Consider the following 27,948-nt stretch of genomic DNA (forward strand, 5'->3'; position numbering starts at 1 on the left):
CCTGCCGTACTCCTTTCCCAATCTTAAACCAGTCCGTTGTTCCGTGGTCTGTTGTTACCGTTGCTACTTGTTCGTTATACAGATTCCTCAGGAGGCAGACAAGATGACTTGGTATCCCCATACCACCAAGAACTTGCCACAGTTTGTTATGATCCACACAGTCAAAAGCTTTAGAATAGTCAATAAAACAGAAATAGATGTTTTTCTGGAACTCCCTGGCTTTCTCCATTATCCAGCGGATATTGGCAATTTGGTCTCTAGTTCCTCTGCCTTTTCTAAACCCAGCTTGTACATCTGGCAATTCTCGCTCCATGAATTGCTGGAGTCTACCTTGCAGGATCTTGAGCATTACCTTGCTGGCATGTGAAATAAGTGCCACTGTCCAATAGTTGGAACATTCTTTAGTGTTTCCCTTTTTTGGTATGGGGATATAAGTTGATTTTTTCCAGTCTGATGGCCATTCTTGTGTTTTCCAAATTTGCTGGCATATGGCATGCAGCATCATCTTGCAATATTTTAAACAGTTCAGCTGGGATACCGTCGTCTCCTGCTGCCTTGTTATTAGCAATGCTTCTTAAGGCCCATTCAACCTCACTCTTCAGGATGTCTGGCTCTAACTCACTGACCACACCGTCTGAGCTATCCCCAATATTATTATCCTTCCTATACAGATCTTCCGTATATTCTTGCCACCTTTTCTTGATCTCTTCTGTTTCTGTTAGGTCCTTGCCATCTTTGTTTTTGATCATACCCATTTTTGCCTGGAATTTACCTCCGATGTTTCTAATTTTCTGGAAGAGGTCTCTTGTCCTTCCTATTCTATTGTCTTCTTCCACTTCCGCGCATTGCTTGTTTAAAAATAATCCCTTATCTCTTCTGGCTAACCTCTGGAATTTTGCATTTAATTGGGCATATCTCCCCCTATCACTGCCTTTTGCTTTCCTTCTTTCTTGGGCTACTTCCAGTGACTTCACCATTAAATGATGCAAGTTGACTGTACTGATAGAAGTGGGAATAAATTTAGTTTCCCCACCCCCACCCCTTTGCTTACTTTGGCAGTTCTTGATCTTTAAGGTGGCAATGGTTACCACCCTGACTATGGCCTGTACTTGCAGCTCATGTTCTGTTAATGCCCTTATATGAGACGGTGCAAGCAGGATCAAACATGTGCTCTGTAATGGACAGATATGTTATTTAGCTTGTAGCACAGATAAATTGTATGTCTGTCATGGTAAAATTCAGTAACACTGCTGGTGGTTCATCTCTGAGTATCCTGTTCCAGGCATAGCTGTTCTATATTGTTTCAAAATGTAAACCTGTATTGAAGATAACATTTTTCCAATCCACCACTTGAAGTCACTTCAAAACCTTGATTAGAGCTGCTACATTTTATATTTGAGATAACCTCCCTTGGCACTAGCTGAGTGTGTGGCAAAGTGAACTACTGCCTTTCAGCTATCTTCATTTCCCCAGAATTCCTCTTTGAAAAGTGGCAGATCAATGAAGTAGAGAGCACATAGAAAATTTTATTTACAATTGAAGCCACACATCTGCTTCACCCAGAAAACTGCCTCAGATGTCCTTACACCAGACGCCATGGAGTGAAATCAAGGTTGTGTCAGGGATTTGTTTGCAGTCTGTCATACAAGGATATCCACTAGTGAACTATCACCATTACACACAATCTTAGCAAACCCTCCAGCTGCTTCGTCTGTCACAATCCAGGAGATTATTAATAATGGTGGGTAAGCAGGTAACAAGGTTGACTCCCCCAAAGCCCCAGGAAAACCATGCTGTCTGTGCACTTCTTACTGTGGCTACTGTTCATTTGGGAACAACTGCAGATTCTGCAACTCAGAAGGGCCGAAACTTTCGCTGAGCCCGCATAAGTGCAATTTTCTGCTTGTCCTCTTCAAATTTCTTCCTCAGCTGAGCTATGTCTGAAAGACACAGAGAGAGAGGTGCAGTGTAAGACAAGACCGGTTAGGTAAATGAAACCTTAAGAGACATCATCAGTGTAGCACTTAACCATTCCCATCCACGCAAGATTTCAACCCTGCTATTTGCTTCGAAGTATGTTATGAAATCAGCCAGGGGGTTTCAAACAGGGTTGCAGTGAGAGTTCAGATGAAGTTCAAGCTGACCCCCACCAGTCAAAGAAGGTTCTACCAAGACCAAGCAAATGGACAGTCTGATGGGGTGAAAGTGGGTCAAGGGAATGCATTTATCACCTCCAGCTTAGTCACTGCTGCGTCACCAGTTGAGGAATCAATTAGGAGGGCTCTCAGCCAAGCCTGGAGGCCAAGGATGGGCACCTGTGGCCCTTGGCCAAATTTCATGCCGCCTTCTTCAAGCGATCTGTTCACACATGTCTACCAAAAACCATTTCACCCTCACTTGGCATCCCACTAGGCAGGGAGGAAAAGGGGGAGGAAGAGCAAAAGAAAGGGGTGGCCCCACTGCTGGGCTGCATCCCTGCCCACAAGGAGCATGTGGCACCACCAGATTACCCAAAAGGAACACGGGCCTCAATAGAAAAGGGTTTTTTTGCTCTGCTGTAAGCTATAAATTTTAGCAGTATTAAATGTAAAATCAAAGAGTTACCGCTTGCAGCCTTATGAAAATGCACACCATCCGCACCCTGTACAACTATTCATACAACAAAGTTCAATTTAAAGCAACAGGAATTTTTGCTGGAGACCATTATGCAGCCACCTGGTTCACACATCACAACCTACAGTGGGGCTGCACAAGAGCGAACAAGCTGTCTTCCATGCCTTTAACCAGACAAACTATGGGTTGTTCATCATATCACTTATTGATTGGCTATAGAGAGCCCCAAGATTTCATTGTCCTTTACAAGATAACTGAAATCCGTCTAAAGCTAGAACTTGTTCGTTAAACAGGAGCATTTATTTCTTTATTTTTCTGGAAATCGCTCCTCCAGAACCACCCTATTCTCTTGGGATTTATTATTTTTGTAATCGAAGGGTATAACTCCCTTATAACCCCTGAACTCAATGAATTTCACCAGTCCTCCAAGTGTACCACTTATGAATTTTGCTGGCAGATACTCAGCCTAGGTTTTGGAGGCTCCTGGCTGGGTGGCCCATTCTTGAACCCTCAAAGCCCTGAACAACAGGTAGTTCCAGGAAACAGTCCTGCTCTGATAATCCTAATCTGATTTAGCCTGAAACTACGGCTTTGAGTGCTCCTCTTCTGCACTCCTACTTCCAGTGGACTGTGTCCAGAAACGCCTTGCCAAAGCCAAAGCCTTTTTGGTCTTATCTTGGCATTAATGATCACCACTCTCCCTTTCCTGTGTTTTGGTCAGAGAATAAGGAAGGAAAACTAAAACCAACCCCTTGCTATGGTCAGCTTTTTAAATCTTGCTGCAGGTCCTCCCCTTCCCTGGAAGCCAAAGAAATCCACTGCTTTGCTGCAGCATCATTTTCCATCCATTCCCATCTCAAAGAAAGCCAGGACAAGCAATAGTTTTGTTATACATTTTTAAAATAAAAATCAATTTCATTCCTGTTGTTTCTTGGGTACATTACAAGGGTATTCTGCTACCTAGATTAAATGATCCTGAAATTACACAATCTGCTCTTTTATGCCCTGTACACAGGAAATGTACTTTGTAGACAAGTATAGAGACATGTGTCCTGATCAAGCATACAGCACAATGGAATGCCTACCGTGTGTAAAAAAATATATAACACAGAGACTTTATAAACCTGCCATTCTACAAAGCTAACCACGCCTATCTAACCATGCTGGAGGAACTCCGTGAGACATAATCGGAAGCCTGCAACTCTTGTTATATCCACTGACATTTCCCTGCATCAGCTCCCAGTGAAGGGATCTAGCAGTCAATTACTTACGTTCCCTCTTGGTGTCACGATGCTGCCAAGCATAGAAGTTGAGCAGCTCCTTGCGCGCTCTCTTGCGCTTCTCCCTCTCCAGGGCCCGCAAGTTGGCCGCCTCTGTCCGTGGGAGTCCAGGCCTTCGACCTTTCCTTGTGACCTTCACCCACCCTTCCTCATCTGGGATACCATCCTCCTCTTCAGCTTTGGCTTCTTCCTGTGTCAATAAAAGGGACACATGGAGAAATGGAAAACCAGAGCAGTTCAGGCTGTTAGAAAACGGTTGCTTCGATTTTAGTTACCTGAACTCAGAAATACTGTTTGTAATCCATTGGACAGTCCACCAGGACTTCATAGCCCTTGCGTGAAGGACTCCTTTGCCATGCACAAAGTGCCTGGAAACTGTCAGCCAGGACACATCCTCCAAATATCCCAGATCTAGATTTACCTCATCAGCACTGAAAAGGAAATAACCCTGGCCAAGCCCACTGTAACATATTGGGGGGACAGGACACCTCCTATCATGCTTGCATGCAAGAGTTCTTTGTTGTCATTTATGCATGTGTTACATTATACCTCTCCCATCCCTTCAAGCTCAATGTGGCATATATGGTACCGAAAAACTGACCTGGACTGAAAGGACCCTTCAAAAGTACTTGGTTAGCACAATTACAATTTCCAGTAGTCCATACCTTTGCAACCTTTTGGTCATAGGCTAGCATGAATGCATCCACCTCTGTCTTCAGCTCAGCAGGATCCACAATTGAAGTGGCATATCTGTCAATCCATTCTGAGATAAAGAGGAAAAAAGTCAGCCATTACCTTGGAGTGGAAGCATTATCAAGATATCAGAAAGGGGTGGGGCACATTGGGAGCCTGATACCTCTTCATTCATTCCAAAGCATGGACTGAATTGTGAGGGCCCACAAATGAAAGAAAGCAAATTACTATCTGAAGGAACTACAACTTGCGTAACTTGAATACTTGTCTGTGAGCCTCTTTGCTCTAAGGCCAATGAGTAGCTGTTTTAATTGCGGCTACAATATCATTCATTCATTTCATTTCTTGCCTTTTAATACTGCCCAATATCCGAAGCTCTCTGGGTGGCTTACAAAAATATACTAAATACAACAACATTTAACAATATACTAATCAACAATATCACAATAATATTCAGAAATATACTAAATACAAGTTTACAGCAAAACAGACCAGATAAGAAGATTTTAAAAATCTTGGTATGCAGGTGCAGTTAAGAAATACCAGTGCAATTGCACAAACCTAGTGCCTGGCTATTGAATTCGATCCTATTATAAGAAGATCTAACTTCCTCAAAGCAAGTTCTGATTGCCACCATTCCCTGGAAATCAAAGGAAGGAGATGCCCAGTCACATCATGGCAAAAGTTAAAAAAGAACATTGTGATGCAACCTTCTTTTGCTTCTCAGGGCTGCAGTCCCTGGCAATGCTATAAAACTGAATGCCCAGGCATGCTGGATTGATTGCCACTATTACCCCCTCATTCTCTTCCTTACTTTAGAGAATGGCGGTAGATGGAAATGGTGGCGGGGGGAGAATCAACCTGTTCTCTGTGGCTGTAGTTTTGCATTTGGGTGAGATCGGGCTGAATAAGGTGTCTACGAGGAAGGAATAAGACTAGGTTGAGGAAACTACCATAGCTAAATTGAGAGATGAGCACCTAATTTGGCTGACACCAGCATTTTATTTATTATTTATTTATCCCATTCCTCACAGCAGTTTTAAGAGGTAGGTAAAACTGAGAGATCATGATGGGCTGAAGTCAAGCAGCTGATGGGGGAGCTGAATCTTGATCCTCCTGATCTGTTCAACCCTTGTCAATGAGTGTCGTGTGCAGCCACAAATGGAATCCCTACACACCCATATACCAGACTCGGAAAACAAGAGGGAAATTCTAGACATCTGTGCTTTACTTACTATGAATACCAGTTTGGAGAGGATGCGTGCTTGAAGATATCACTAGGGGTTCTTGCGCTGAAAAAGATTTGGCAGCCTGCACCCCAGCAGGACTCTTGAATATCACATAAGCGACTTGGAATCCCTATGGCGCAAGAAACAAATTAGTATGGGCTAGGTCTATTTTCACTTACATATGGCTGAAGGATGAGATGCTCAGCCATGTAAATAAGCATTGAAGGATGGCAATCAAATATCCTTGCTCTACTTGGTTGTACATTTGTCTTCTTTGTGTCTCCCCTCCCACCTGGAAACCAGATCACACTTTCTTCTATGGATTGGCTCTTTTAACACTTGAGAGGGAGAGAAAGAGAGAGTCTCCATCATGCATATTGCCTCTAGGGTTCAGCTCTGTGTCTGGTTTGCTGCATGCAGGTGAATTTTTAATGGGGATTGGGAGGGGGGGTGCAATGGAAGAGAAAGAAAGAGAAGAGAGCCATGTGCATCTTCCAGAGCTAAATACCAAACCATGACCTGGATACTGTAGGCAGCGCATGCTCTCCTTCCCCCCAATATCATTAAAGGGCTATTTCCATTATAACGCCTGGGGAAGGGGAGGTAGTACATTCAGAGTCCAAGGTGCAATTCTGTGCTATGCAAGCTGCACTTCTTAGTTTCAGAGATCCTGACATACAGGCAAGCATCCATGTGCAAGTGAGCCCAGGAGTTTGTAACAAAAGGATAGTCATGCTGCATTTGCTCTGGTCTTTTTAGGAGAGCTCCCTTCCTCATCTCAAAATGCTGATCCCTCAGCGTTGTCCCATCCTGCTCAACGTTCTTGGTTTACCAAAGGCTTCTTAGAATTGAAGAACTTGGACTTGGGGGCTTCTGACTTTTCTCCCAGCCTTGGCTTTTCACACATCTCCACAGACTGTACAGAGCAGAAGCGAGAGAACAGCTTTGACAAACATTCCTTCAAGAAAGAAAATAAAAGTTCAGCACAATTCTTGGCAATCTAAGAGGCACTTTTAAAAATATATAAATGTTTTCATTTCATTTTATTGTAAGGTAATAGCAATTTTAACATATAACCAAATCACCAACAGTACACAATGTTTAGGCTGAAATTGTCCGTTACCCTGCCTGACAAATATACTAGGCTGTAACCTCTCTAGCTGATAACTGGTCACTGATTTCTCTTAAATGCCCTCAGCAGCCTAATCTACTTGGGGCATGCTGCAGTCTCCTACTTCGACTGACAATATATTTGAACAAAAGGACACCAGGAAGAGTCACCAAACGTGTTGGCTCAGATGCCTGCCTACTGTTATTTACCCAAGTGTAATACCTCCTCCCCAAATAACAATGGATCAGATAGGTCTACACCTGGAAATCAAAGATCTATTGTCAATATCTATTATGTATACATTTAGGTAGTTAAGGAATGGAAATAAGTCCAGACACCTAACAGAAAGAACTGATCCCACAGTTACAGGCCAAGACTAGTTTTTAGATTACTGGCACTGTTGATCCACCCTACACAGTCATTACTCCCAACAACCAGCTGCAGGCCCATACCTACAAACTCCTAATGCAGATGCCTACATTGCCTGTACTTAAGGAAATCCCAACAACTGGGACATTACAGCTGTCCCTAGTAATTCAGTCAATCAACACTGTAGTTCACTGACTTAGACAACCAAGGCAATCCAACATTTTTCAGTAGTCAGGGATCTGCAGCTCACAAGTTATGAATTCTATGTTTGCTATTTTAGACATATGTGTGTGTGTTTTTAAAAAAATAGCCACAAAGTAATTTTTAATTATCGTTTCAAAGCCAGAAGAACCCACAAGACTCACAAACCTCTGTCCTCATAAGATTATCTTCTCTTAAAAGATCTACTAATTATACATATTTGTAACCTTCTCTGCAGCTCCAAATAAGCTCACCTCTGTACAATATGGGGGGACATTCAGGACAAAAAGAGTACAGTTTTGAGGCCTGCTTGGATCTGTGTCCTCTCTGACTTTGTGTTCCTTCACATAGAGGTAGTGAGGCGACTGACGTTTTTCAGAAAACTTAACAGGGATAGCTAAAAAGAAAGAGAAACATTTTGTTAGCAAAGAACATCAGCGAGAACCATATCCTAAAGAACAGTATGATTTAAAAATAACCAGCCAATTTTAACAAATAAAGCTCCCACCCTCACAATGAAGCTATTAGTCCACAATTTCTCTGTAACATCCAGCTGTCCTGGAAATGCAGGTGTGCAAGGTTGTCTAAAAAAACCAAATCCCAAGCTTATAGGAATTTTGGGGAGTGCAGTCATACCTGAACAATGCAGAAAGGCCAAGAGACAAAGATCTAGTGTTCAAGGCCAAAACAGAAATGTTTATTGACATTTCTATACATGACTAAGAAAAGTAAGTGGGGGGAGGGTCTATTTTTTATGACAAAATGAGCTCAGTCAAGGAGAGCTTGACTGCACCGCTTCAGAATTTTTTCTCCTAAACCTGGCTCACTGACATCAGAAGAGAACTGGAACAAAAGAGCCTGAAGCAACAGAGCATGGTGAGGAAAGGCAGAGGGAGGGTTCAGCTCCCTTCACCTGTGGGCACATTTTGTTGTAGGAAGTAGATCTCACTCTGCACCATATACGAACTGGGAGGACAAAAAATATGACTGCAGGTGGCTCCCACATGGCTGAATACTCCATTCCAATCCCACCGCCGCTCCCCAGCCTTCCACATAGAAAACCAGGTGCAAGGGAAAGGTACTAGATATCCTTCTCTCTAGCATCATCTTCTATATGCAGGAATTTTTGGTTCAGGTATTTTTGATACAGATGAACATTCCATACTGATTTTATTATTATTGGCGTGTTTTGTTTTGTTTTTTAAATAAACTGATATTTTGCTGAAGGGTGATATATGGACAAACAAAACAAATAAACTCCATTATGTAAAGTCTTACTTGTTTACCACCATGGAGTTAAAAAGAAATCAGAAAGACTATCTCAATGTCCAGTATTGGGCAAAAGGTGGGATACAAATAAACATAATAAACATAATAATAAACATAATAATAATAATAATAATAATAATAATAATAATAATAATAATAATGTCTCAATGTACCAGTTCTTGGTTTTCACTGAGCAGCTAGTTTAGTGAGTCCTACAGATGGAAATCAAGGTAGAAATTCAAGATTTTAATGAAACTGTGGATGGCCTCCTCCACCCCCAATGGTAGCAGCAAAACCTTCAATTTCTTTCTAACTGAGGTCTTATTCATGTGAATATTTAGTTAGTTTTTCAGCATTTACAAAATAGCCTGACCAATGCAAATACAGTCCATTACTTTTCATGTTGCAGGCTGCAGAGGGCTGTGATTAGGAGAGGCTGGCCCACAACAGCTCTGCAGTGTGGTTCACTCTGCATGGTGGAAGTTGGGCTAAAGCTGAGGGAGTAGTTTTACAACTCTGCAGTACAGTGCACTGCTGTTATACGTTCACTGCAAGTTAAGGATCCTGCTGAAAGAGAGTTGGTTATGACAACCCTGCAATGTAGTCTACTGTTAATATTGCAGATCAGAGATGAAGCTAAGCCTTGTTCGGATCCCCAACCAAAAAGCCCTCTTACAAGCCACACCTCAAGTTGCACCAAAGGTGTCTTTACTAAAATTGCTCCCTTAGTCCTCCGCCCAGGCCAAACCCAGCACTCGGTTGCGTGCAGATAGATGCCTTGCATTCCACTGACAGGATAAACTAAAAATAAATAAATAAATCCACAAGAAGTAAGTCCTGAATTCCAAAGAAGCAAAAACTACAGTCTTTGCTGCTATTTTTTGTTTTTGCCGGGTTTCTTCCGGCAAGGGGGTGGCATTTCGGAGAAACCCGAACTGTTGGATCTCCTCCATAGATATGGGAAGGTCTCTCTTCCATCCTGGGGGGGGGGGGGGAGGGGAGGGCAGGGGAGGGCGGGCAGCGAAATGAGAAATACGAGCGACGGTCTTCTCGTGTGTGCGTGTGGCGCGCGCGCGCGTGTACATACACCCCATTTTCTGGTTTACCACCTCGCCGGGAGCCACGACAAGAACCTTATAGAAACGGCGCTGTGTGTACCCCGCTCAGCCATGGTGGCTGGCAGGCAAACAGAGCGAGCCCGGGCAAGCAGGAGAACCGCCAAAGGCACGTGGCCTCTATTCTCCCTCGCCCCATCGATTCTCCTCCCCAGTCGCGGAGGAATAACGACACCCCACCACCACCACCACGACCCGCCACGTTATTTCCTCACCCGTGTATCCTAGCTGAGGGACGGGTCCTCCCGCTTTTGCACGCTGCCGCCCAGACGTCGCCATCTTCGCTTACCAGGAGGAAGTTGTGTCGCCTTTAGTCAACTATTGTTTACCGCAAAGGTTCCTGGGAGTAGTAGTTTCCCCTTAGAGGGGCGGGTTGGAGACATTCTGCTGGTTCTTGGGAAGCAAATTGAGGACCTGTTGAGAGAACCTCTCCAGCTTTTGGCCCTTCAGCATAGAATTGGTGGACAACTTGGCGCCTTCCAGATGTCCTGGACTAAAACTCTCATTAGCTCCGCCAGCATGGCCAGTGGTTAGAGAGGACGGGGCTTATAGCTCAGACAATCGGGAGGGGACCAGATAATCTATCCTCCAATAATGCACGTTTATCCAGAAGTAAAGCCCACACATTAAGTAGGGGCGCCTAGAATTGCAGTCTTAGTTCCTAAAATGGTATGTGCCACCAATCAAGTTAGACTTTCTCCTCTTCCTGTTTAGAAGATGGTTTAGGCTGGGCAGGCATTTTGCTTGATGGCACATAAAGGCTGGAAACAGGCTCCGGCACTGAGCTCTGATCAGATTATGGCCCACACACTTTCAATAGAGGCTGGCCTTATTACCATTCTACTTCTAAAAAGTTTTACTTCCGGTTGTTTTGCTTTAAAATGTGTTGGTACTCCAAAGCTTTGTAATGTGCTGCTGCAGATAATTTTTTGTAACGTCCTTTTACTGGATAAGGGTGCAGCTTGCTTAGCACAATTTAGAGGTTCAGGCTGACAAAGAAAGACTATGCTGTTAAGAGCCTATGGCAGTGTTCATCACACATGTATTTCTGAGCTTAGTTGCATTTAACTTTTAACCAAAGCTTTGATTAAAAAATATTTTGTACAATTATCTTAACGAGTATTCAAAAACCTTATCAGTATTTAGAGAGTGTACTTTATTAATAGGCTGGTTTTAAGGTTTGAAAGTCTTATCGTATAGTCACTCACTAATTCCCAATGATAGCTCCTTTCCCTTGCTCATAATCATTATATACTTATAAATCTTTACAAGATCTGGATCTTGTTAGATCTAAGAGTCATAAAAGGTCTTTATCTTAAGAGTTCCATTGAATATTTTCCACTTTGACAGGTAAATGAGCATATGGTAGACCTGTGAAAATGCCCCTCAGTGTAAGCATGGAGCTAGTCATGCAAAACAGACAGACAGCTCCATCTAGTTAAAGGAGGGAGTTAAACAACGTATATTCTCATTTATACATCTTAAGCTTATTTATAGTCCACACAAGAAAGAATCTATTCTTTCTTGGATTTTTCAGACACTCCCACCCACAAAAATACTTTCTGCACATTAAAAAAAGCATCTCAAGGCTGCTCTGAACCCTGTTAATTTGACATTTTTAGTTATTTATTATTTATTTATTACATTTCTATACCGCCCAATAGCTGAAGCTCTCTGGGCGGTTCACAAAACCGCCTTTTCACGTACTGGGAGTAGGGTCTCCCCCATTGTTGGGCAGCATTTAAACATATCAGCCTCTAGAGGCAGGCTTAAGTGATATAGTTCAGGGAAAGCTCTTATCATTTCATCCTGTTGTTCGGCCAAAATAAAAGCCCTCCAAAGTGAAAAACATAGCCCTGCTCCACTGACTTATTTGTTGATTTTCCTTCCAATCTGAAAGAAGTAGGGCAGAATTGTCTCAATATAACAAATGTTTATTCAGAAACATAATACATAGTGTCCTCCAGCCCCAACCTTCCCTTCCCCTGTAGTCAACCACTGCTGCTAATGAAACATGGGTATAGGGAATAGCAGTTCTGCACAAAAAAATAAAATAAAAAAGTATCTAGTTCACAAGCACATCTCCCCAGTAACGGTGAAGTTATGATCAGTCCAAAATTAATAATCCAGATTAACAAATCCCATTGGGAACAAAACTCCTTCCATGTCCGTTTAGGGTTATAACATAACATAACTGGTATGTTCCTGCTAGATTAAATCAAGTGTACAGAATGAAAAACAGGAAAGAAGAATCCATTGAATTGAAGGCTTTACACGATTTTAGCAGAGAACAGAAATGCTTAAATCTTGTAGTTGGAAGGATAAAAACTTAAGCCCTCAACCAGAGGTTCAGTCTCCTGATTTACTATAAAATTAATACAATTGAACTGTTGTCAGTTTTCCATTTCCACTGGGTTAATCTGCTAGCAAAAAGGAGTGTGTCTTTGCTTTAAGTAAAGACTGGCATGTCACAGAAACTTCTACATGGATTAGTACATCCTCCTAGCTTCCCTAGAAGTAACACCTTTTATTTCTCACCTCCCTTCCCTGTTCTATATCAAACCGGTATGCAGATGCGGCATTATATCATCTACAGGGGGCACTCACCACTTTTCAATACAAACAAATAAGCAACAGTGCTGCATGGTGGCACCAGCAGCATCTTGCCCAAACAGAGTACAGTGCTGAAAGGTGAAATTATTAGAATTGGTAATTCCTTGAGAGCAGGTGGTAGGGTTTGTCTCTGGTATATTATATGTGACAAGACCAACTTCTGGCTACAATAAGCAACCTTCGTTGAGGGATGAGAGAAGGACAAGGACAATTGAGAATCCTGGTTGGAATAGTTTTAACAGGTCAATCACTGAAATTTGCTGTGATGTCACTATCACCTAGCAAGGTACAGGTGCAGCATAACATAGACGTGATTCCAATTCTATCAGGACAAGCAGAATGAGGCCCTCTGCTTGCTGCAGTGCTTGTCAAGCACCACACAGGAGAGGTAGCTTGCCCTCCTTCCTGTAAAACTGAACTGGAAGAAACTAGAAAAACTTTCCTCCCTAATATACAATTCCACTGTAAAAGTCTAGGGAGAACATAATAATATGGATGCTACAAAGTGAAAAGAAACGTTTTGCTGTTGCCCAAACAAAGCCCATACATTCTCATGGAGAGAGCATGCATTTGTGAGACATGTTGGATTGAAGTTCATACCAATGCTAGGGCTTGATCCTCAGCAATGCATTACCAATTATCACCATGGTAATGGAAGAGTTGAGGTGTAAAACAAGCTATATTCCTGTACCTATATATACTCCCAGTGCATTCACTGTCCCTTCCATCAGCTACTAGATGAACAGCATTTACAGCTTCTCCTTTACTAATTTTAGAATTGTAGAACAGCTAAACCTATCAAATGCATGGGAGTATAGTATTATACTTGGCATCAACCTCAGATGCAATGAAATGAAATGTAGTTTATCATCAGTAAAAAGAAAAAGGGACTCCATCTCTTACTCAAAGGATGCTGAGCCCCCAAAGATGCTTATCACACCCATTGCCAGGTGCACTTTTACAGGCTAGATACTGCCTAGGGGTGGGGTGGGCAAAGGAAGGAGTTACATGGTCTAAGCTTGGTGATATATATCTCACTGGAGGAAGGGAAGATTATTCCATTAGAAATATGTGGACAAAAACTCCAACTATGAAAACAGAACACACACATTAGGGAGAACACTATTGTACAGGAAGGTAGCAATTGTAGAAAAACAAAGGTTTCAGCACGGTCAAACACAACAGTTGTGTTCCCGCACTTGTCTCCCCATTTCCCACGCTCAACAAGTTTTCCAGTCCGCTCCTCGCCCCCACTCCTCAAAGTTTGATTTTGAACTCTGTCGGCTGCACAGAGGTGGAGGTGCCAGAGGATTTGAAGAGGGCCTTCAAGATGGTATCAGGATCCACTTCAGCTGGTGGATTTGAGGGGGCTCCTGCACTTGTCCGACGTGGTTCACCTTCCTTCTTCACTGAGGGGGTGTCACTCAATCGACTAGGGAGAACACCCAAGAGATACAATATTTAGCCTCATCATAGAGCAAATACTGAGCCAAACATCAAGTGTTTACTCTTTTCAGTAATTTCCTTCGATCAATTCACATTGTTGAACCAAAATCATTCATCAGATTATCAAGATGAGAATCCGGGAGAAGTACAGCAAAGACGCATACTGCTGAAAATCTGTGCAGCAGAGCATGAAAATTATAACAGGGAAATGAGTAGCGAGGCTCTAATCCCCATTTCAGCAAACCTCACTTGAATATCTAGCTAGTGAACAAGAATTCTAAGACATCTTGTCCCAGAGCCTCTCAGCACAGTTTTATGAATACAAGCCCATAAGCACTTACAGCAAGATAGGTTGGTCTGATGTGATGATATTTCCATTTAAATGAAGATTACATTTCATTGGTTGGCCTGATGGAGAGAAACAAAGGGAATTAAGCATGATAACCTAGAAAGATGCAAAACTATGGATTAAGGTATTTCACTTGCATTTAACCTCTCTTGCTAAGGGTAGTAGGCGAATTTCCTCTTCTATTGCACAACCACAGCTGTTCCAAGATTAGTGTTCAAATAAACCAAATGGCACACAGCAGGTTGGTTGAGCCATTTAAGATGAGACTGTGCAGATACAGCAATACAAAGACATTTATTCTTCATGCCTCGAAACCCAGAACTACAATTCTTGTATTAATTAAATTACTTTGTATTTAGTAGCAGAAGTATGTACATGCCAAAAAAACACCCCTTCTCCTTTTAGTAACAGGAAGGTAATTCATTGGCAAATTTCTGCACAAATGTATATAATTTATGTCAATGTAAGTTGCCTTTGAAAAACAATAAGCATTAGATTCATGCCCTAAAAACCTGGCAAAAGAGGAAACATTTTTATTGCCTGAACCTTGGTTTCCAGAAAATGTTTGAAGTGCAGCATATCTGCTGTTTATAATTTAAAATCATGCAAATGAAAACCCCTAATTCAAAAACTAAAGTTTAAAACAAAAACCTGTAAAACAATTCACCCAAGAGATAGCTGACCCTGAAGCATCTTGCTAGTACTTTAAGAAAACAGAGTCACAGAAGACGGACAGCTAACTGATTCAGACTGGTAGAAATTCAAATAATTTAAGTGGTAGCTAGCATCACTTTAACCTGAACACCGAATTACATATTATGGCAGTAAAATCAGATCTGCCCCAACCAGGCAGAAAGTGGGAGATTGTCAAGGTGCAATTTAATAAGCAAGAAAGGGTATATGGGCAGGAAGTGATGAACTCTCTGATACCAGTAAACTTACTTGGGAAGCCGACTGGCAGAAAGATAAATAGCAGGTGCTGGAAGGTTCTGCTCTGTGCACTCCTTTTTGCCTCTCTATTTTGAAAGCATCTTTTATGGACAATGACAATTCCCCAACTAGTTATAAAAACTATGGAACACTGAATTTTCCACCAACTTTCAATGGCTTTTATTCTGACAAACTTGGGGTGTATGCAGCCATTATAGGCCAAGCTGACATCTGTCTACATGCCTGCACTGCCTCTCCCCAACCTATGCAATTTTTCTGGCTTTATGCCAAGCTCCTGCTCCAGTAATAATCCTGGAGAACTAATCTTAACCCCTCACAACCGTAGTAAATATCACCTTTCCTGGCTTTCTACAAACAGAAGATACATCTGCAGCATTAATCACGTTCTTTGGTGAAGCAAAATACTCCTGCCTTCTACACGAGGCTCACACTTACCATCGAGACATCTGTTATTATATTTCTTATATGCAGTAATAGCATCTTCCTTTTTCACGAACACCACCTCAGCCATTCCGGGATGCACTAGACGGGCACGCTTCAGGGCACCACACACACAGAACAACTCCTGAGGAAAGAGCAAAGCGCAGTAGGTTTTGATTGGAGAGCTGTACTATTGTCACAGCTTTGAATCACAGCATGTGGAGGAGACAAAAAGGGCAGCGTCCAATAGGGCTGCTGCACATGCGCCACTGATGGAGCACTAGCATAAATTAGCACAATACTAATCACGTAAGCTGGTGCAGCAGATTTTCCGTTTCCAAATATCTTTAGGTAGTCAGCTAAGAATCAGGACATGAAGGCAACTGCCTTCTCATATTTGTTCCCAGCATTTGGTAATCAGAACATGGGTGCTGCATGTAGCTATCCACAGTTAATAGTAAGACTGATTTATCCTCTATGTCTATGCCTTTTTAAAAAGCCATTAAAGCCAGTAGTCTTCACTACATTGTGTAGCCATGAATTATTGTGCTTTGTATAAAGTTCTTGCATTCCTAATGTCACACACAACTAGAATAAAGCTACACTGGGTTCTCCAATTTTTCCACCAAAAATCAAAGAGAGAATGAGAAGTGAGGGAGGGAGAGAGTGAACATAGGTAACAGTGAGGCTGTTATCAGATCACTGCCTGTGCAGAGTTCCAGCTTCCACAAACTTTGGAAATTTTCCTGCTATGTCAAATTTAGACATTCTTATGTCTTCCAGGCCGTCATGCAGAAGAGTAGTTTAGGCACACACAGGGAAGGCTCTCCTTGGAGCTGCTATATTTCTGCCTGTATATACAACATTCAGTTGCCTGAACATATCTGAGGGTCTTGGAGCTTATTCAGGCAGCTACTTAGGTTCGTACTGCAGCCAGCTAAGATTCCCCAGGCTCTCCAGAGAAAGCACATAAGCAATGCTATTTTACACACTAGAAACAACATGGATAAGGGAAACACATTAACCCCAGATCCCAGCAATTTACAATACTCACAACAATGTCCTCTTCTGTGACTCGAGGGTGCAAATTATTCACAGTCATCTTAGTACCTTCTAATGGGCTGAAGGCCAGCTGCCAAGAAAAAGGTAGGTCATGTGCAGATAGTTGGAGAAGGCATGACAGAAAAACACAGACTGAAATAAACAGGACTCTTGAGAAGTGGGGGAACGATGAAGGGAAGGGGTAAGATTCAACAAAGACCAGGCTTCAGTTAAAATTCCATTGCTAAATGGAAATGTAAAAGAGTTAAAGATCCCTGCTAATCTCTTAGATTGTTATTTCATCCAACTATTCGATATAACAAAGTTCAGCCCAGTAAATGTGAGAAAAAAAGGTCTCAAATTCTGTTAGTTATTCACGTTTCAGCCATTTCTGTCCTTTGGTCTGGGTGAACAATAGAAAATGTGTCCCATCTTGCTGTACTTCAACAGAATTTTTATTTCCCCCCACTGTAGAATAGGCATCTAGCTGTCACACAAAGAATCTCTCTTCCCTCATTGACTCACCTCAACTGGCGGTGGCTCTTTAGGGGGTTCTTCCTTGGTCACCAACGTTCGGGACATGTTTGTAAGGCCCTTTGTCCGGATGGGGGAAGGTGGAGCTGGGGGTGCTGTATAGGCATCATTCTGAACCACTTTTGTGAGAGGAACCGTCTTTGATATAGAGAATTTGTTGCCACTGAGTCCAGCCTACATAAAAAGAGAATGAAAATCCCTGGATGTTGCAAGTGCCAGAACCAATTCCTTAAAACAATAATAGCCAATCAGCACTATTTCCTATCCCAGAAAGATTTAACCCCAAGAACCAAAGCCAATGTGAGGTACAAAAGTTTTGCAATTACTCATCCTCTAACTGTTGGTCAGTTAATGCATTCCAGGATATATTGGAAAATTCCCTCTAACATTTATTTAAACAAGGTGACTCAGAAGTACTTTGCATTTTATTTATGACTCAGAAATGCATGCATTTTAGAGTATTCTGAAACCTGAAGCATTTCACATTTTGCATAGAAATAGCATATCCCATGTTTTAACAATTTTGCAAGTAAGAATGGAATATAGCTTTCTTCCCTAGAAATGCCACAGATGCATTGAAGTTAGTGTAGTACAGCAGTGTCTCCAGCAGAACTTGCTGCCAGCTTTAGGATGTCACAGTATGATCACATATAGTCCGCAGGAGTCATTTGGTACCATGGAGCAGCTAAATTCAGCATCTTTGTAAGTCCTCGGAGGACTGTTAAATCTCTGGGAGATGGGAACTAAGGATCTGTACTACTTTGTATGGTTGCTGTTGCTGGATTAATTTGTGATGGTATTGGACCATAATAAAGTGATTGCTTGAGTCAGAGTAAGCCTATTAGACCAGTGGCACTGTTCCAGAGAACACTGTTTGTGGTGTTTTTGAGCTGGAGACTTCTCCAGCTTAAAGCAGGAGCAAGAGGCACATAATCAGATAGATCACAAATGGTGGTTTACTTTTATTTCATAAAATAATGTACTCACGGAAAATAAAGAAGCAATGTATTTAAGCTACAGGATGTGCTGCTATGGGATGCTATCAGGTACATTAAACAATTAAGGTTCAGTAAATACTTCTGACGTTCTTTCTTAGCCTCTGGAGGCAGAAGTGAATTAGGAGGGATCATTTTGCAACAGACCTGCAAAACACCTTGTGCTGTTGCAAACAAGACAGGAACTACCATATTGGATCATAACAATTTTGGAATGGATGTACTCCTTCCACATGACGATCACCAAAAGCTAAGTTGTAAATCTTCAAGTAATGACACCTCCAGAAATATGGTGGGGCAGGTTTAGTACTGACACAAGGGAAGAGTGGGCCAGGCTAAACTACAAAAGGAGACCACAGCTGTCTCCTTTCCACTTGCGTTTTTGTCCATCATTGGTCAGAATAAATGTACACTACAATGAAATCTAGACTCAGTGAGAAGACAAGATTTATATTTCTGGCTTGCCCAAGCAATGAGGAGATGGGTTAACTGCACACCTAAAAGCAAGAGATTACATTTTATGCCAGAGATGCAGGCTGTTGCCACTCGTCTGCGTTGTTTAGAACAGAATTATAATGGAATAGAGAGGGGCCATCATAGTTGCAAACCTGAAAAAGAATGAAAGGCCCATAAAACTGGAACCAGTATGCTCATCCACTATGAAGTCAGAGCATAGGTATGTCTGTCTGCATATGCCTGCTGGGGTCAAGGGGAGAAGGCAAGACCATCAAAGCACACCCTTACCGCACTGTGCAGAAAGCTGTTTGCGGTGGTGATTTTCATCTGTTTGTTAGGAAGGGGAGATACAGTTTCATCATCATCTTCTACATCATACAGGCACTAAAAACAGGTAGAAAACAAGTGACTCATAAATGCAAATGGTTGATTTGACATTTCTGATTCTTGGTAGGGATGGGTAAGAATTTTGTTAATTTAATTTTTTTGATAAGACGTAGCAAATATTTTCTTCATGTAAATGGGACAGAAGGAACTTGACATTTAAACAAAATTGAACATAGGAGTAACTAAAGGATTTGTCCACATAAGGCCAGGGCTTTGAGTGTTTAGCTCTTAAAAATTGTGTTTGAGTCCCTGTGTATTAAACTATGTTTGTGATGCCAAACTAAGGTTGCCATTTCTTTTTTCTGTCAGGCTCCTCATCTTTATCAGCTATATGGCAGGCAGGCACAATTCAACATTTCTCCGTGTTGAAAATAGCTGTATCTACTGAATTTGACCAGAGCAGATGGTAAAAATTTCATTTTGTTTTTTCTTTGTTTATTAATAAGAAAGAAAAATCTGCTAAGCTCATTATATACAGAATGGAAAGAACTTGAGATCTTAAAAATTCAAACATGGGAGAAAGCAAAAATGACAAATTCATCCATCCGAAGCCATTAGTGTGAAATGGGTATTCCAAGGAGTCTGGGCTACTTTGGGGTAGACTGTTAAATGCTTCCATTTGGTTCTCAGCCATCTATCAAGAACCGTAGGGACATTGATATGTGTGCCTATTTCACTGCTGTGACACTCACTGGCCAACTGTTTTTTCTGAACACATGTATCATCAGTAAAATAGACATGCATGTAGCATGCAAGTGACATTTGCTGCATCTTTAGACAAATTTTAAACATGAAAACATAAAGGATGTCTTATATATCAGTCAGTGCTCACGGAAAGGCTTCAAAACTGCACAAATGAATAATACCAGGTGTCATTCACAAGCCCACGACTTCTTGTAAATACTCATATTTTCACAAGAGTTGCTTACTGGTCATACAATTCAAAACGTAAGGGCCAAACTAAGTGTGGCATTAAATGGGTTTTTGGATTTGAAATGCAGACAGTAGTTGTAAGAGGGGGGGGTGACAAAGCGGATCAGGAGCACAGCAGGTGGGGAATGTAGCATCTCCCACCCTGCCACCGAATGACACGCACCTGTTTGTGTGTGTGATTATTCACGATGTTGACCTTCATACCTGCAGGGTGAGTGTGTGATGGAGTTGCAGCCTTCTGCTGTGATGGGGGTGGGGGAGAAGAAAGACACATCATTAATAATGGAGTACCCACCTCCTGGCCTTAATTTATAGAAAGTTACAAAGATTATTTATTTAATTAATTTTTATACTACCCAATAGCAGATGATGTGAGTTGCCTTTGTTCAATGCTAACAAATGTGCCAATAATTTGGGCAACATTTACCAAATATTTAAGGCAAGAAAACCACATTTTTTAAAAAAAACAGGGCTGTTGAATCTTCCAGCCCGATGACCAAATTCTATTTCAGAGAAGCTTTTGGGGGCTGCAGTCCAATGGTGGACAGGGACAGAAGAAGAGGGGGTATGGCCAGAATACTCACATATTCTGGAATAGTAGAGTTGGAAGGGGCCTATAAGGCCATTGAGTCCAGCCCCTTGCTCAGTGCTGGAATCCACCTTAAAGCATACCCGACAGATGGCTGCCCAGCTGCCTCTTGAATGCTTCTAGGGTGGGACAGCCCATGACCCCCCTAGTAATTGGTTCCATTGCCATAGTGCTCTAACAGTCAGGAAGGTTTTCCTGATGTCCAGCCGGAATCTGGTTTCCTGTAACTTGAGCCCGTTATTCCATGCCTTGCACTCTAGGGATGATCGAGAAGAGATCCTGGCCCTCCTCTGTGTGACCTTTCAAATATTTGAAGAGCGCTATCATGTCTCCCCTCAGTCTTCTCTTCTCAAAGCTAAACATGCCCAGTTCTTTCAGTCTCTTCTCATAGGGCTTTGTTTCCATTGCCCTCCTCACAACCCACTCCAGCTTGTCTGCATCTTTCTTGAAGTGTGGTGCTCAGAACTGGATGCGATACTCGAGATGAGGCCTAACCAGTGCCAAACAGAGCAGAATCTATACCTTGTGAGATTTGGAAGCTATACTTCTATTAATGCAGTCCAAAATAGCATTTGCTTTTTTTGCAGCCACATCACACTTTGCACTGTCGGCTCATATTCGGCTTGTGATCTACAACAATTCCAAAATCCTTCTCATTTGTAGTATTCCTGAGCCAAGTATCCCCCATTTGTAACTGTGCATTTGGTTTCTTTTTCCTAGGTATAGAATGGTATTTATCTCTATTAAATTTCATTCTGTTTTCAGCCCAGCACTCCAGCCTATCAAGATCACTTTGAAGTTTGTTTCTGTCTTCCAGGGTATTAACCATCCCACCCAATTTTGTGTCATCTGCAAATATGATAAGCATTTTCTGCATCTCCTTGCCCAATAATTAATAAATAAATATTTTCGCTTAAAGCTTTTACTAACTGTAATTAAACCTTAGGAGAGACATTTCAACATTTCAGAATGGCGGAAAGTCCGCACAAAACTGGAAATCCAAACTATTAGTGGTTGGGGAAAGGGGTTGTAGCCATCTGTGGAACCCCAGAAGGCCAAACTGGGACACCAGGCAGATCAAATTTGGCCGAGCCTGAAGTTCAACACCCCGTTTTACAATCTCTCCCAGTACTTGCAACTTTTGCTGGAAGGATAAATGGTTTTTTAATAAAACGTTGTGCAAGATAGTACAATCAGACTTCCTAGAAATTCAGCAGATCATTTTCTTTTACGTAGACAGGGAAAGCATAACTGCAACTTCTGCCTTCAGTTCTACATTTTCCAATTCCACAGTTTTTACTGAATCAGGCTCAGAGTAGGTTAATAAACCTATGATTTGCTGGGTTGCATGCTGTGTGTCAGCCACTTCTGCTTTGCATAATCAACTTCTGATCAGCCCAATCATAGGTACTTACATGATATTATTCATGGGTTAGTTCAAATGTTTAACTCACGAACAACTCAAAGTATTCAGGTTGACACATCACGCAAACAACAGCAGTTTATACACAGCACACAACCCAACAAAACAGTGGATTAAGCTATGTTTTCCTGCCTGTATGTGCAAACAGGACCTCCGTGATGAGTAAGCCAGCCCCTACTAAGCATGTTGAGCCCAGGACTTCCTCCCAAAGATAAGCTGCAGAAGGGGAGGGATGATTCCTAACCTCTGCCCAGACCTAAACCGAGCAGAAATCTGGGATTTGTTTTGGCTCTTCAATTGCCAATTCTGGCTTTGAAGTGGAGGGGGAAAGCAGAGGTGTGTGGTTTGTCTCTGTGCCTGTTAGGTATAGAGGCAAATCAAGCCAATATGCCTCCACCTGCCTTGACCAGCTCAGCATTGGAGGGGCGGGGGAGATGGAGGAGGGTAGGCTTGTTTCTACATGTGTCACTAACATATATGATGGTTTATGCATATTGCAAAGTCGTTAGTGGGCAGAAAGAGGATGCCTTGCCAAGCATTCTGCTACTTACGGCACTTATTTTTATTTATTATTGCATTTATATCCCGCCTTTTTTCCTCTAAGGAACCCAAGGCGGTCTACATAATCCTCCTCCTCTCCATTTTAACCTCACAACAACAACCCTGTGAGGTGGGTTGGGGCTGAGAGTCAGCGACTGGCCCAAAGTCACCCAGTGGGTTTTCATGGCCGAGTGGACTACAACCTGGATCTTCCAACTCCCAGTCCAATACTTTAGCCACTACACCACACTGGCTCTATTATTATTATTATTATTATTATTATTATTGTTGTTGTTGTTGTTGCATTTGTATACCGCCCCATAGCTGAAGCTCTACATGCACAATATGGGCTTCTCTGTGGGGAAGCTGTAAAGTGGTGCACAATCTAGCTTTGCAAGCCAGGTGGCAGACTAATCATTGTGCAATAGTCTGTACTTAATGTCTGGAGCAGTGCTGGGTTATCTTACACAGTACCATTTCTGTTTTAAGAGGTGCGGACTAATTTCCATCCTTCCCTTGCACTTCCATGACACATTTGAATAAGCTTAAGTGGGAGGCATAGATATTTCAAACATATAAAACTACCATTTCAATTACTGAAGATGCAAGGTAAATTAGAACTTCATACAAGCCTTCCTACACTCTATCCAAGGGGGAAAATATACTAGAAATTACATTATAAAATAATACAACTAAAGCAATTACATATAAAACAAATCTAAGTTCCCACATATATGTAAACTTGACTGAAAATTACTAGAAGCATATCTAGTAATATTTTCCAGACAGTTTCAGTAAGGTGAGCAGTAATGAAAGAGCAATAGAATTCTCTTGTATCTGACCTATGGATAAGCAAAGGAGACTACACCTCTGAGATACATTTAGTCATTTTGAAAATCCAGGTAAAGCACATGTGTTGTTTCATCTTGCAGAAAAAATATTCAACAAGTAGAACTAGGTTATCTATTCATTAAAGCTCAGATTAAGAAACAAAGCAGAACCAGGACTGACATGTAAGGATTCTTCTTCTTTTATTATAATTATACTCATTAATGCTTTCACCAATGGTTTCCCTTGAAATACCTGCACCAGCAGCTTCCAGTCCATACAGTTACTGTATGGACTCTTAGGGTGGTAACCCTAACCTACCTGAATGGTCTTTGTGATCTTCATGGCAGGGGCCACTGTTTCCACAACAGTGTTCACTGTGGCTGCAGTCGGAGCATTCCTTTTCAAACTAATTTTCTCTCTGGCATCAACAACTTTGGTCACCTTTTCGACACTCTGTTGCTTTCGGGAATTCAGCATCTCCCGGGCATCTTGCACTTTCCCTTGGATTTTGAACCTGGCATCTTTTTGAAGCAGTTTCTCCCGGGCATCTTTCACACCGATTTTGTGTCGGGCATCAGTAAGACCAATCTTTTGACGTGCATCAAATGTCCGCTGAAAGCCAACACTTGGTGCTGGTCTGCTTAGAAAAGTTTGTTGGACTCCAATGCGAGATCTGATACCTCCAAATACTGGCCTTGTGTTCAGTCTGGAACAGAAATGTCAAGTGTTAAAGGCAACATTCAAAAACTTAAAAACAATTACCTAACAGAAGAACTCAACCCACTGACAGAAGGAAGAGGCCGAATTGCAGACTCAGAGATCTTAACATCTGAACTGCAACAGAACAACTCTGCCTTTCCAAGGCCAAAGTTAATGACAAAAGAGTGCAGGAAGCAGAGACATGTGGAGGAGCTGCCAACTTTATCCAATATTACACTAGTAACGTGCAAGGATGATTGTATGTTCCCCTGAAACACAAAGCTGAAACAGAAGTGAATTATTTGCCTCTCTCGGCTTCCAAAATTTGAAAATCAGTTTTCTACATCAGGTCTTGTCCTTGAAAACTATGGGGCTGTTCGCATGACTCAACAGCCTAAAAATGAGGCTGTGGCACGTGCAGCTGCAATTTGAATGTACAACCTCTGCTCAGGGGTTATCGTCATATGAACCTATTGAGCGTAGGTTATGTGAGATTCAAACAACCCTCACATGACCCACGCTTGCCAAGTTTGTATGACTTGACAACCCCTGAACAGGTCTGGATATGCAACCTGATGCCCAGGGACATCACGTTTGTTGGGACCACAGTGTGTCATCCAAACCCAGTCTCTGCTACAAGGTATTATGCCAAAATTATGGGAAATAGCACAAGTTAAAATAATATGATTCAATCACTTCAACCCTTAAAGAAATGTCCTGGTATGTATGACTATCAGATGTTTTGTAAATTGTAACAAGAACACATAAAAATTAATTTCCAACCACGTTTCAAAGAACACATGCGCTGTCCCTGATGCTTCTATGTTCATCCCATTTCACTCACACTAACTGACTCTGGATAAAAATCAAAGCTAAAGATGTGTTGATTTACTAGGAAAATTATCTTGGGTTGTAGTGGATAGCTTGATGAAAATATCGAGCCAGTAAGTAGGTGCTGTGAAAAGTTAAATTTCACACAGAAGGTATCATTGGGAAAGGAATCCAAACTAGAAGTGCCTTTATAAAATTCTATGGTGCAACCACGTGTGGAATACTGTGTACAGTTCTGGTCATTGCATCTCAAAAAAGAATACTGTAGAGCTGAAAAAGATGCAGAAAAGGGAAAAGAAAATTATCAAGAGCTGGAGCATGTGGAAATGTTACAACCCTTGGGGCTTTTTAGTTTACAAAAAGTAGGGAGGGCATGATAGAGTATATAAAATTATGCACAGTGTAGAAAAGGGGGACAGGCAGAAGTTTACCTTCCTTTTTGAACCCAAATTGCTCAATGATGCTGAGTGGTGTGTGATTTGGGACAGAAAATACTTCTTCACACAACACCTAGTAGAATTATGAATTTGCTGCCACAAGATGTACTGACTGCCATGAACTTGGACAGTTCTAAAGAAGGCTTAGACAAATTTATGGAAGATAAGGCTATCAATGGCTGCTAGTCATGAAGGCTATATATTACCTCTAGTAACAGAGGCAATATGAATGCCAGTTGCTGGGGAACCTGAGCAGGAGGGTGCTATTACACTCATCTCCTGCTTGTGGACTCCCTATAGGCACCTGACTGGTCACTATGGAAACAGAATGTGGACTTCATAGATCTTTAGTCTGATCACACATATATCTCTTATTTTTTATGGTAAGTACCTGTTCAATTGGGAGTATAGAAATCTGATGCTAGCACCTGGAAATCTGAGCTCTTTGTTTAGCCCTGTGCAGACTCAGTACCTAAAAATCTAATCTTGACATCTGGCAACTATATCATATAGGATGCTCTGGTTTTCACAGTAGATAAGCAGAATACGACACATTATTTAGCTGAATGGTCCACCATGAAGCATATTGCTCTGCGATGTCACTTATGGATGACTGTCCATACTACAGCATTCTTGGAGACAAGGCTTCTGTAGGGTAAATTTAACCAATTTCTATGTTATCCAATACCAAATTCAGTCAAATGCACAACAGATAACACTCTTGGCTCTATTTTATTTATTATTGCATTTATATCCCGCCTTTTTTCCTGCAAGGAACCCAAGGCGGTGTATATAATCCTCCCCACTCCACTTAATCCTAACAACAACCCTGTGAGGTGGGTTGGGCTGAGAGTTTGTGTCCCAAAGTCACCCAGTGGGTTTCCACGGCCGAGTGGGGACTAGAACCCGGATCTCCCAACTCCCAGTCCGACACTCTAGCCGCTACACCACACTGGCTCGCAAAGCAATAACAATTGCTTAGGGAGACTGCAGAACCACCTTTCATTGAACCTTACAATGGGTACAGGCAGACACCTGTATTTTAAACGTGAGTTTGACTGGCTATCTTGGTGGGATGCTTCTAGCTCAAGGACATAACACTATCCAAATCCTGTACATTATTGCAAGGTTTTCTCCTTCATACGTTTAGGATAAACAATAATACTATAGCTTTGCTGGCAAAAACAGCTAAATGGCTTGCCTCATGTTATACCAAGGCAAAAGAATGTTCATTACAAACAGCACAGTGGCACCTATAGAATGTGAAGAACAGAAAATATACAAGAGAGAGCTCAAATATCCCATCTTACTACTAAGCATAATTTAGAAATGACAATAGTGCATTGAGAGCTAAACACAAGAAGACAAGAGCACTTACAATTTAAACAAGACCAACAATAGTGATGCAGGGAATTAACACACAGAAAGGATGATTTGGATAGCAGTGGAATGAGACGTGATTCAGGAAATATTTTGTTGTATTCAAAAAACTCCAGGTAGAACTGAGGAACGGGGTAGCCTGACAAAAAGAGAGGGAAACTATTCTGGACAGAAGGAAGAAATGGGTGTGTGTGTGTGACATTAGAACCGAATATAACAGAACAAAGAGCCCAAGAGGAGTGAAGGGTTGAGAAGCCACGGACAGAGAAGCAGAGAGTCTGACAAGCACAATGTGGAAAGCAAATTAGCAGGGCTGGCCCAACTGCACAAGCAACAGGGCACTTGTGGGTAGTTGTTCCTGGGTGCCAACGACACAGCCTGCGATCCAATGCAAAGCACTACAGTATCCTGCGAGGCACAGGGTACCTTTTGGCTTACAGAGCGGCAAAATGCATTGGGCCACCTCTGGCGGCAAAGGGCCAGTATCCATGCCCCAAAATGAGGTGATAGGAACAGAGTAATAGGGGGAACCATTCCGGAGACCTGAACGTGAGGGAAACGGGAGGGAGGCTGCAATGGTCCCTTCAGAGACTCATTGGTACTGACAGGCATATTCGGGGGCGGGGAAGCGGGTCAAAAGCTCTCCATTCAGACCCACGTACGCTGAGCCCCCTCCCCCCGCCCCACGGTACCGCATCCTGTGCCTGTCTCTGGGACCCCAGCCGGCCCTCCTCCCACCCCACCTCGGAGGTTCCCTCCCGCTGTCGACACCACTTCGCGGCTCAGGATGGTTCAACAGAACGGAACCCTCCCGTGGGCTACGACTGACAAGAGGGAGAGCCAATCAGAGGAAAGCGTGCCAGTCTCGGCCAGAACCTCCCGGAACAGAGCCCGGATCCAGCCTGAGGCGGAGGGGTGGGGGGCAGGGACACTCGTTCGTTGTTAACGGAGGCCCAGCCCGCGGCCTCTATCAGCCAGACCCCTTCCTCAGCTGAGCTCAGCTCACCTCCCTTTCACATTCACATTGACGCCGCGTTTCCTGATCAGCTCGTCCAGAGACAAGTCCGCCATGTTGTCGCTAGGCCCGGAGATAAGTCGCAACGACCGAAGCCCGGACATGAGACTCAACTACTTCCGATCTCACGCGGCTCCCTCCCACTGCACCCCTCCTCCTGCGCGCGCAACTGTACATTGTCTCGCGACTCTGGTTAGC

The 27,948-nt window shown here is 42.4% G+C and overlaps 2 protein-coding genes across 3 annotated transcripts; both read right to left on the reverse strand.

The window, feature by feature from the left end:
- Positions 1-1,506: 1,506 nt before the first annotated feature.
- On the reverse strand, positions 1,507-10,182 carry RRP7A (ribosomal RNA processing 7 homolog A). Its single transcript, XM_063133637.1, has 7 exons — positions 10,096-10,182; positions 7,751-7,893; positions 6,648-6,773; positions 5,822-5,945; positions 4,559-4,656; positions 3,885-4,083; positions 1,507-1,940 (listed from the first exon to the last, which is right to left on the reverse strand). Exons 1-7 carry the CDS (start codon positions 10,157-10,159, stop codon positions 1,855-1,857), a joined length of 840 nt encoding a protein of 279 aa, XP_062989707.1. The 5' UTR covers positions 10,160-10,182; the 3' UTR covers positions 1,507-1,854.
- A 1,611-nt stretch (positions 10,183-11,793) lies between these two features.
- POLDIP3 (DNA polymerase delta interacting protein 3) lies at positions 11,794-27,875 on the reverse strand. Of its 2 annotated transcripts, none has more exons than XM_063133640.1 (9): positions 27,742-27,875; positions 23,707-24,094; positions 20,169-20,243; positions 18,974-19,069; positions 17,226-17,408; positions 16,714-16,791; positions 15,675-15,804; positions 14,281-14,347; positions 11,794-13,925 (listed from the first exon to the last, which is right to left on the reverse strand). In XM_063133640.1, the coding sequence occupies exons 1-9, from the start codon at positions 27,852-27,854 to the stop codon at positions 13,751-13,753; spliced, it is 1,305 nt and encodes a 434-aa protein (XP_062989710.1). In that variant the 5' UTR covers positions 27,855-27,875; the 3' UTR covers positions 11,794-13,750. The 2 variants fall into 2 exon arrangements, with proteins under 2 accessions (XP_062989710.1, XP_062989708.1); XM_063133638.1 differs by having other exon boundaries at positions 20,169-20,246.
- Between the last annotated feature and the right edge of the window lie 73 nt (positions 27,876-27,948).

This window comes from Elgaria multicarinata, chromosome 9 (assembly GCF_023053635.1).
Source record: "Elgaria multicarinata webbii isolate HBS135686 ecotype San Diego chromosome 9, rElgMul1.1.pri, whole genome shotgun sequence".
Classification (NCBI taxonomy): Eukaryota; Metazoa; Chordata; class Lepidosauria; order Squamata; family Anguidae; genus Elgaria; species Elgaria multicarinata.